Source organism: Colossoma macropomum, unplaced genomic scaffold, assembly GCF_904425465.1.
Source record: "Colossoma macropomum unplaced genomic scaffold, Colossoma_macropomum, whole genome shotgun sequence".
In the NCBI taxonomy this organism is placed as follows: Eukaryota; Metazoa; Chordata; class Actinopteri; order Characiformes; family Serrasalmidae; genus Colossoma; species Colossoma macropomum.
In genome coordinates this window covers 4,966,218-4,977,850 of record NW_023494803.1, presented here as the reverse complement: position 1 = coordinate 4,977,850, position 11,633 = coordinate 4,966,218, and the positions used below count along the sequence as shown (strand labels likewise).

General features: G+C 38.7%; 1 protein-coding gene across 1 annotated transcript in view; it reads left to right on the top strand.

Annotated features, from left to right (window-relative positions):
* The first annotated feature begins 415 nt into the window (after positions 1-415).
* mrps5 (mitochondrial ribosomal protein S5) overlaps positions 416-11,633 on the top strand; it is a 49,964-nt gene continuing 38,746 nt past the window's right edge. The window contains exons 1-2 of the mRNA XM_036593158.1: positions 416-486; positions 1,772-1,915. Coding sequence (XP_036449051.1) covers positions 438-486; positions 1,772-1,915 — 193 coding nt within the window. The 5' untranslated portion in view covers positions 416-437. The remainder of the gene's footprint in view (positions 487-1,771; positions 1,916-11,633) is intronic.

Below are 11,633 nucleotides of genomic sequence, written 5' to 3'. Positions count from 1 at the left end.
GGTCTCTCTACTTTAACTCAAGTACATGGTTTGTGTACTTCGTCCACCACTGCTATATAGTGTGCACTAGAAAGGGAGAGTAGAGCTATTTGAGATGTGTCCTAGGTGAATTTAAATACAGGCATTATTTACGTTTTATTCGTAGTCAACCGGTCAGTTAAACATTACAGCACTTCAAGAGAATGTTTTTATTTTTGTTCTTGCATTATTTTTTTAAGGTCGTCGATAATAATAATAATAATAATAATAATAATAATAATAATAATAATGATAAATAGGAAGAAGAAGAAAAAGAAAAGAACGAAGAAGAATGGTACTAATTAATTAATTTTATAATCCTATGAATAAACGATAAACGATACACGATGGGATGTTTTTAGGCAGGCATGTCTTTCGACTCCTTGTTGTGTGTTTGGGACCTCTCTCCTCGTTTGAAGATGGCGGCGGCCGCTGGGCTAGGCTGTGTCCTCCGTGTTTCGGCTGAAGGTGAGGTTCTCCTCTCCTCTCTTTAGTTTAAACCCCTCACAGCCTCTGATGAACTCAGCTCAGAGCGACCACCATCCGCACTGGTGTAGCTCCACAGCAGTGAAGCTGCAGAACACAGAGTTCGGGGTGGTAATGTGCAGCGTGGGTCTGCCGCGCATGCGCACTGTCATTGACATTAACAGTACATTAATGACTTTCTGAGGGTTTCTTATTTTAGTCAGTTGGTGCTTCTGCTAGTCTCATTCTCTGATAAGATCATGCGGTTCTGTAGCAGACAGTCCGTCCAGAAAGGCTGACTGAGCTGCGCTCACTGACCGCTTTACAGCGACCAGCCACTTCACTATGACCACCTCCTAGCTTCTACGCTCACTGTCCATTTTATCAGCTCCACTTACTATATAGGTGCACTTTGTAGTTCTACAGTTACAGACTGTAGTCCATCTGTTTCTCTGCATACTTTGTTAGCCCCCTTTTACCCTGTTCTTCAGGGGTCAGGACCCCCATGGACCCTCACCGAGCAGGTACTATTTGGGTGATGGGTCATTCTCAGCACAGCAGTAACACTGACATGGTGGTTGTGTGTTAGTGTGTGTTGTGCTGGTCTGAGTGGATCAGACACAGCAGTGCTGCTGGAGTTTTTAAACACCTCAGTGTCACTGCTGGACTGAGAATAGTCCACCAACCAAAAATATCCAGCCGACAGCGTCCTGTGACCACTGATGAAGGACTAGACGATGACCAACACAAACTGTGCAGCAGATGAGCTATCGTCTCTGACTTTACATCTACAAGGTGGACCAACGAAGTAGAAGTGTCTAATCGAGTGGACAGTGAGTGGACACAGTGTTTACAAACTCCAGCAGCACTGCTGTGTCTGATCCACTCGTACCAGCTCAACACACACTAACACACCACCACCACGTCAGTGTTGCTGCAGTGCCGAGAATGATCCACCACCCGAATAGTACCTGCTCTGTGAGGGTCCATGGGGGTCCTGACCACTGAAGAACAGGGTAAAAGGGGGCTAACAAAGTATCAGAGAAACAGATGGACTACAGTCTGTAACTGTAGAACTACAAAGTGCACCTATATAGTAAGTGGAGCTGATAAAATGGACAGTGAGTGTTATACAGGCTGAGATATAGATGTAGAGTTATAGAGAAGAGGTTCCCAAAGCCAATCATGGGGACAGAACACTATTCACATCTGTGGAAACTGCTTGTCTCTGCTTCTTAGTACTCTCGTATAGCTAATACTTTTTCTCTGGCTCTCTTCTTTTCTAAAGCTGTTGGGATGTTCCGAGCACTGCGGACCGCTGCCCTCTTCTCGCCTTTGACCCGACCCAGTTTGACCCATCATGGATCAGCGGTTGCCGCTGCCACCCCAGCCGCCTGGCAGCAGACTCGCTCTTCCAGCTTCTTCAACAAACGTAAGCGGTCAATAGTATTTGGGACCACTTTTCCAAAAGTGTCATTGCCCAAACTGACAATACAAAATGTGCTTCCGCATCTTGCGTGCAATTACATATTTCCACCAAAGAGGTCTCCAAAACCCAAAATCTTACATAGTGCTCCTTTTATTTTTTTTGACTATTCACTTTCATTCATTGTTAGCAACATTAGCTTTAGTGACTGAACCATTGCTTTATTTTTTTAACCCACTCCTGCCTGTATAACCAACATTAAAATATCAAATACCAAATATAGTGCAAAAGCAGGACTATTAACATTTTATAAAAATATATATTTTATAAAATAACTTTTCTTTTTTTTATATTGAAGATGCGCATTCAGTGTTGATATTTGAGTATCTGTAGGAGTTAATGAGCGACTATCCAGTTAACCACAGGGAAGAAAACATCAACAACAGAAAGGGAAAAAACAAACTTTGGCTAAAATAAGCGTAGTTTAGTGACACAACTTGCATATAGTATGGCTCTTATTCAGGTCCCTTTGCCCTTCAACTTCACAGAAGCCAAATGAAGTCAGCTTCTCTTTCAAATTCTCGTGTCCACCTTAAATGGTGCCATATTTACATTCTAGCACCTCAGGCAGAATTTAAGGTGGAACGGGAAAATTCAAACAAGAAGCTGGAGAATAAGAAGCTGATTTTAGCCTCGTAAAACAGTCGAACGCTGAGAGACATTTTACAAGAAACTATTCAACTTTTGAGGAAACGTTTTCTGGCGGAGATGGGAGGAAAGCGGCTATAGCTAAAGCTTAAAGCAGAGCAAAGTAAGTCCGTGTTTTCGTTTATATTGTTTAGCCTACACTAGGACATTAACACATACTGAGACATACTGGACATTAAATGTTGTGGTTTGATTTTTGTTTAAAGGACAAAATGGCTCTTCTTATCATTTGTGTTGTGACTCCTGACCTGACCCAGCTTTAATGCAGAGGGAGCCGGTCGGATTTCTCGCTTCTCCAGTAGTGTTTTTGTTACGTGCCGCCACAGACTGTCCGGGCGCTGCACCTCCGCACTTCCAAGTTCCGCCTTTTGCGTTCCGTCAACATTACGTTATAAATTAAATATTTAGAAACTCGATTTTTGACATTTGTGAATCGATTCAGAATCGTTCACGTCCGCGTCGCGATGCATCTAAGAATCGATTTTTCTCGCACCCCTAATGATGAATACCCGAATACTGATTTCAGTATTCAAATACTGAGTACTCAGCTACCCCTGCACATCTCCTTACATTTAAAACCACACCTGAGCAGCCCAGTCTAAATTCTTATAGTCTTATAATGTAGTTATAATGGTCTGTATCCACCAGTTAAATGGCCCTGTTTCTCTTCTGATGCTCCAGGTGCTGCAAGGTCTAATTCCAATTCATGCCATGTGCCTGGCGTTAGCATACATAAAGCTGTAAAATGTCTTAACATTCATTTCGCTGTGCTTCGTGTGACTTTGTGCCATCGTTGCTGATCGCTGGAGTGCTAGTGCTAAACGTTGAGACGCACAATAGATTTGCTTTAAAACCTTCCAACCAAGACAAATGAGTTTGATGTTTTGGACTAATTGGATGATTCATGGAGAGTCTGAGACTCGTGACTGTGACAGTCTGACTCAGTGACTAGCATTTATTAGCTTTCTGAAAGAGATTCAGGAAACATGCTAAGATAATTTGCGCTCTTCGTTTAAAGTACTTCCAGGAAATATTAGGATTTATGAGTAATTTGCAAGAAAACACTCTGTTTGGCTCTGTGTAACTATTTACTTAGTGACTTATTTATTCATTTAATTCTGCAGCATCACGTACGGTTAATCTTGACTACCGTAACTATTTATTTTTTTATTTTCTGTCACATAGTTAATTTTGACTGCAATAACTGTTTACTTACATAATATTATGTATATTTAAGTGTTTTTCTTAACTATCAATATCAACAATATGTTAATCTTCATTAGCATATCTGTTTTCACTTTTTATTTGTTTATGCAATATTGCATGCAGTTGTTCTGGACTATCATATTTAGTTTTATTAATATACATTTAGGCAATATCACACAGTTAATCTTGACTATAATGACCATTTATGTATTTATTTAGTGTCACTCAAACTTAATATTGACCATTGGAACTATTTATTTGTTTGTTTGTTTGTTTATATATATATTTATATATTCCTGTTGTGTATATTTTACCTCAACTACCAAAACTATTTATTTACTCGTTTATCTATGCAGTATTACATTAGTTAACCTTGATTACCCAAACTATTTATTTATTTATTTATTTATTTATTTATGCACACTTGCATGCAATATCACTCTGAATTCTGTTTTTTGAGACTTTTCTCTCGGATTATTCTTCAGCTGTAGTGACTTCTTTGACATTGCAGCAATTCAGTTCTCAAGCACGCTGAATGTGTTTGCAGTCAATGTTTTTTTTTGCGGTTTGGCATGGTTATAGAAACACAGACTGCACAATAAACAATATCTCAGTGTTTAAAAATGACGCGTACCAACTTTTGTGTGCATATCCGGCAGCATATGGTCATCGCAGCACTGAGAAGCTGAATTATGCTTAAGCTGACGTTTCTAAAATGGGATCTTCCGTCTGTTAATGCGCTTTTACTGCTAACTGTGCCGAGTCGTCTCATTTTGCGAGCGCTGTTCTTCCTTTTACTGCAGCGTTACACCAGAGTCTTTTGAGGATAGCCTTGATTTATAATACGTTCAGGCCTGTGTGTAAGTCTCGTCTCAAACGCTTCTGTTTAGCCAACTTCACAAGGACGTGCTCCTCATCTGTGTCCTCGCTGTTCTGAATGCACTGTGTGTTATTAAGCACAGCTGTTTATTGAGAAGTGCCAAATGTGAGAGCTGAAAAAATCAGAAGGTGGCTAATAAGATGATGTATTGTCATTACGCTAATAAAGTAATTGACTGTTGTCTGTATCAATTTGATGCAGCAGCAAAAGCAGGAATGCCTTTTAGCTCATGTAGTATGTAAACAGTGTTAGAAGTTCAGTCTACCAGTCCATAGAGTCCATATAAGAAAACTGACCTGCTAAAACAGCCTGTTTTGAATTCATTGTTGTGATGTCACAAAAACAAGCCAGTGTGTTTAAGTATATCAGCGAGTTCAGTCTTCAGCAGTTCAGCCCTGCGTATTCACATGGAGGTTATAGAGTGTTTCAGCCTGTACTGCTTTTTGAATGAGGTACAGTACAGGGCAGCCAATCAGAACAGAGCTCATTTACATATATTATTGTTAAAGCTGTTTAGACCTCTTATACTTGTGGGTATATTTTGTTTTTTTCATCTGCATTTACATGCAAAAATCGTAAGACAAATTATTCAGTAACGGCATGAAATAAATTTTGTAAAAGCTCCCTCAAATGAAAATGAGGGACATGATCTCTCATTTATGATCATAAAACACATAAAATGTGTTTTATGATCATAAACATAATGCCATATACTTACAATTTACTGCTGAAAGCCAAAAATCTTAGATGCTCTTTATTTTTTTTATAAAAGTAATTTTTACAGAGCAGATCACTGAAGAGACGCCGTCTGTTTATAGTTTATAGCCCAGATTTGTGGAAAAATGTGTCGACTTTCAGTAGAAATAAAAATTGTGAGTTCAGCTTCTTTTATTATAAAGTTTTATAATTGTATCACACATCTGTTTGACTGGAAAGAAGACAGTTACAGCTCCCATATGACACCAAACTTTTGAATGTAGCTTATGAAATAGGAAAGTTATGTTATAAAGGCACCGGTGGTTCCAAGGAGTTAAAGAGGTTAATTTTAAACAAAGAATGAGAGGTTGGAAAATGGGCATGTAAAAATGAATCATGACTGTTTTGAGTACATTAAACCATCATATGTGAACCTTGGGGTAAAATTGAAATGCAAAAAGTAGAATTTTTAAAAACGAGTTGAAATGAGAGGAAATTGAAGGATTGAGTCTCACAGTTTGGTGATGCATAGTGACAGATTGATATTTGGACCAGTTGAAGTCAGGAGGTGGTCTTGGAACATGTGCTGGTTTTGAGTTCTATTTAGCAGCCAGCACAAACTGTGGCTTACAAAAATTGAAGTATACTGGCAGTCATGGTGCGCCAGCAGCGATGCCGGTTGCCACGTTTTTCAGGAGCGTGTGTGCCAAGTATTTTACGTTTTAGTGTCAGTTAGGCTGGCATTACAGGGTAAAACTTTCACGCAACTTTAGTTGTCAGTTTTTTAAAAAATCTACTGTACGTTGGGGACATTTAAAAAGGTTTAACAGTTATCCACAGATAATGTAGTCAATTGCTTTATAGAAAACTATTTTTAAAAATAAAATTATTTTTGAATTTTTCAGTGTTGTTGTAGTTTTGGCATATTTTGAATAAACAATGGTCAGTTGGGGTCACGGCAAAATGTTAAGTAAAAATAAAATAAAAACACAGCTGGCCCACAGATCTGTTAAATTTCTTTAATACGGCCCTTTTAGTGGTTAAGTCCGACACCCCGATATAAAGCACGACGCAACTCGCTTGAAACTCAGCTGCAACAGTTGCAAGCATATCAGCTTCATGGAACAAGTTTCATAAAACAGCCAGTCAAAACAGCAATAACGAGTCATGTTATCACGACGAGTGACATACTTTGTTCTGAATCAGTGGACAAGATACTAAATAGGAGATGGTTTTTTTGGTTGATTGAAAAAGGGACCCTCTGTTGTCACATGATCTAAACGTGGCACCGCCCATGTGTGGACCCTCACGCCTTTATGATTAAATTTATATAAGCCTATGAAGCCATTTGAGCCTTTGTTTCAGGTGAGTCTACTTTATGAAAGAAACTGAAAGACAATGACAAATCGCTTCTATACATAGCATTTGTTTGTTTTTTTGCTTATTGCTCCTTTAAGTAAACCTGTTTTTTATTTTTATTTTTTTTGTTAACATTAGCTTATTATTCTGTCCCTTAACTGCACTAATAAGATCTAAAATATTTGAATTGTGCAAAATAGTAATTCTCATCTTTTTTTCTACATGGCCTCGAGTTTTTTTGTTCCACCTTAAACGGAATGGCAGTTACATTCTGCCTCTTGTACAGGTGCCTGAATGTAAGTGCTGCGCCATTTAAGGTGGAACAGGAAATTTGAATAAGAAGCCAACTTCAGCTTTGTCAGATATCTCGGGTCATTTGTCTCATATGTGCGTCCCATACTCGTCCCTCTTACCCCCAGACTCTGACAGAATTTGGGAAATGTTAGTCATTCACAGTCATTACAGGAATTAGACTTTTGGGCAGAAGGCCAACAAGAGGCAAGTGAAGTGCGGCTTTTCCTCTGGTGCCCAAGTTAGACTAACCCCAAAAGACCAGCCACGTCCGCTGCCTTGTAAACAAAGTGGACTACTTCAGATGCAACGGACTAGACGGTGTGAGGAGATCGAGGGATGGCTGTGCTTTCATTGTTGAACTTAAAAAAAAATTGAGGAACCCAGATGCCTTAAAGAAGTTAAGGAATGTGTAACGAAAACTTGAGTTAGAATAACTAATTTTTGTGTTGGGTTAACACAAAATGCATGTTATTAGGTTAGTATAAATGCATGTTTGTTCATCTCGTAAATTCTAATTATTTTAATTCAACGTTTTTAAATTGCAATTTAATTATATGTTCCATTAGGAAACTAAGAATCAGAAATTTTTCTGATTAAGTGATATCGACCGCTTTGCCAAACAGCCAAGGGTTAACCTTTAGTGTGTATGTGGTCACTGACCAACGCAAACCCCGACTCATCAGCGAAGTTAATATTAACCTTCGCTTTTAGCCAACAACACAAGGTCAGGCAGCTGAATAAAACATGGGTCGTTCTATAGACATGTTCATTTTTGTGTCCCTAGCGTTTACAGATATATTACACTTTAAATACATGTTAGGGTTACAATTTATTTATATTTAAAAATAAAACTAAGTTATTTGAACAATTACACATTTTCGTTTTCATTTGAAACGTGACTGAAACATCCCTCAGCCACTCAGCTAAACGGGATAACGTTAACGTGGTTTGCATAGCGTATTGCGGTGTGCGTACACGGCCGTGTGTATGCGTGAAGTGGTGTTTGGGATGTCGGCGCTGTCAGATAGAATTATGATATTTCTTTTGCTGCTTTTGTTGCGATCTGATGCTTCATTAGGCCTGCCAGGCCCTTCCGTCTCTTTTAATTAAGTTCTAATTAAATCAGAACAACATCAAACAACTCCCAACATCCCACTACAGTCCCCCCCCGAAAAAGCTACAGCGGCAAGAGGACGCGAGAGTGGGGTGGGGTGGGGGGACCCACGGCAAAAACAAACTGAGCCATTCTGAGAGCAAAACGTGCTGTTTTTATCTGAACACACACACAGTGGATCAGGCTGCACAGTGGAAGCCGAATGTGAGATCCGTCATGTTTTCAGGCCTGAATAGAGTTCTGTGATTGACAGGTTTGCTATTTAAGTGCTGTGTGTGCAGCCTTTTCACTTCCTCTCTTGTCTGTGGAGCACCTGATGTCTGCACTGTCTGTATCTGCTTTATGGAGGAAGTTGGGACTGTGGCTGAGTATCGAAATTCAGGGCTTTTGTGACACTAACCCAGTTAGTTCAGTACTAAAGAATAGGGGTGAACTAAAATATCAGCCAACGGAAATTTGAAAAGTAAAAAGTGGCATTTTTGGTTTTTGTCTGAAAGAGAAAAACAGGAAATTTTAATTTAAGAAATGGATAAAATAGACCTACAATTAGTACTAATTTAGTACATTAATGGTGATGAAGATGCAATAATTAAAAACGCTGTGTTTTCTCTCACTCTCCTGTGCTGTTCAGCACAGATGTGTTCAAACCCTTAAAGAAAATGGTTCTTCAGGGGTTCTTTAAAAAAGAAAAAGGTTCTGTATAGAACTCTGAACACACATGATTAAATCTGTTCTTTGCATCATTATATAGTTCTTCAGATTAATGGGGAATATGCTGTAGATTGTTCTATATAGTACCTTTTTGAGTACTTTTTTGTACTCACAGTACCTTTTTTGAGGTTTGGTGTGAAATGCTCTGTTCTACAGAAACCTGCTGAGTCAGAATTGTTCACAGTGGTGGTGATAGGAACCAGACGTCTGAGGTGTGTGATGCCTCCTAAAGCTACTTATTATTACATGAGGAGGATATGAGTGCTGTCACTGATGTCTGGAACATTGTTTTATGATAGTTCTGTAATACTGGCGGAGACATATAAGCATTGCCATGCAAGCCAAGTTCACTGGGTATTTTGCGTAGTATACAAAAAAAATGGTAATTTTACAGGAGAAGGAAAAAACATACTTTACTTTCAATGTAAGTCAATGGAACCAGACTTTTTTAGAGTAATTTTGGGCCATTTCTTTTGGTCTATTCTTCTAATTTACACACAATGTAAAGAACAGTAGGTAGATTCAAATTATATCAAAAACTGAAAAACAACAAAAAAAGAAATACAAAGTTTTGGTCCGACAGCAGTGATATACTTTGTAGACATCGAGGCATTTGGTTCATATCACCACCACTGTAAAGAAATCTGAGCAGGTAAACTTCTCCACAAATAACTATTTCACATCAAACAACTTTGAATGGCTTTATTTACAACTTAACCACTGAATTATGCAGAACGTTTGTGAAATTGGTGGAACTCCCCCTTAAGGTAAACAATTAGACCTTAAAGATCATGTTGTACCTTTGAGGGTACATTTAGACGTGGTAGACGAAGTATAATAGCTTTTTTTGACAGAGTATATACTGATATACATATAAAGTACAGTGCAAAATTACAATTTGAACTGCAATTTTTTTAGGTAGTATTTGTTTATTTGCTCAGAAAAAGACTAATATTAGAATAATATTAGAATAAACACAAAGAATATTACTATAGAAAAATAAATAGCGATTTATATATGTCAGCATGGGTTCCGTGTAGCTAGAACAAGTTTAGAACTTCTTTTTAGAATGCGTTCATTAATTTGAGTTCAGTTATTTTTGTTTTGTTTAGTTTTTTTTTATTTTAGAGTGAATTTTTTACTTTAGAATAAGTTATTTTACTGTAGCTATCCTGCCATTTAGATTATTCACTTGTTTGCCGAATTTCACTACACGTATATGTTGCCCCACTCCCACCTGCACTGTGCTGGTTAATCACCTGCTGCCATGCGTGACACTGAAATTTAGCCACGCACTCCAAAACATTGCAGACGCTGTAGTTCAAACTGTTTGAGCAGCAGCAGATCAACAGTGAAAATGCCCGTTGCTACCCAACGGTCTATAATCTCTGTTCATGCTCAAGACATGATACAAAACAAAAAGCTTCTCCACTACGGGTTTGATACACCTTTTAAAAACACAGCATCCTGCTTAATACGCAGAAAACAGCAAAACAGCAGAAGCTGAAACTCCCTGTAAGCATAATGACAATGAATGCAGCCCCAGTTTATGAAATAAACATAAATGACAGCCAAAGTGGAAAATATAACTAAAACATAATAAAACTTGTTGCTTTGGATGGCCAGCTGTTCTCCCTTGTCGAGGATATATTTTGTGGTACATACTGTATCCTACATACTCTTACTGTTGATTTTTTTTTTCCCACGATTCCAATGTGGTATAACTATAGCTGTGTTTGTACTGTCTGCTTTGTGGTGCTGGTGCTTCTCAGCCGGTGTAGGGTGGCCTTTAGACGGCTGCAGTATTCTTTCTATGTTTCCTTCTTTGGACTAAACAGATAAAATATGCTGAGAAGAACATCAAACAGAGGATCTGCACTGCCCTCTGGTGGAGGATAGAGTTCAAAACTTGTGGCTCTTAAAGATGTGAACGTGTAACGTTAGAGAGAAGTAAAATTTCTTATCAGAATTCTAATTTACAATTTTTTAAGACCTTTTCTGTGACTTATCCCTAGTTCCATTTTAGACTAAATATTTTTAATATTTTTTTTAATTATTTTATTCTGTTGCTGTTGGTTCTACTTTTTTCTCACTGGAGCTTCATCGCTTTATTTTAGACCAGAAGAATCCAAGAAAGAAAAGAACAGCAGCTGAAGTTCCTATGCTGATAGAAGCTGGATGGTCTAGTGCTACGTTCACATTACCAGGCTGAAGTGGCACAAATCTGATTTTTTTGCCCTAATGTGACTCAGATCTGATGTTTTCAGAGCTGTGTGGACACGCAAATCCGACCTGAGTCACTTTAATATGTGGTCCTACATCAGATACGTATCCGATTCGAGGCCGTGCGACCTTAATGTGACGCTCAGATCGGAATTCATGTGCTTTTTCTCCACTGCGCGTGACCATCATTCAGCGTTACCATGGCAGCAGCGCCGAACAGAAGTTAAAGCCTGTAAACGGTGGAAAAGCAGCTCATCTCACCTTTTTCTCCTTCGTCTCGCTCTAATAATGAAGCTGAGAGCTGATCAGAGTTAATGATCTTCTCAGCGAAGCTCGTTCTGCTCGTTAGTTTGTGCTGATGATGCTCGTGATTCATTCACGTGACGTTACTGAGTAGGATGTGCTCATGAGGGTCATTTCAGGACGCCGGTTCATCACATTAATGACAGATTTGACTCATTTACCTAAACCAGTGTGAACCATCGTGTCAGAGAGATCGGATTTGAGCAAAAAATCAGATTTGAGTGACGAGG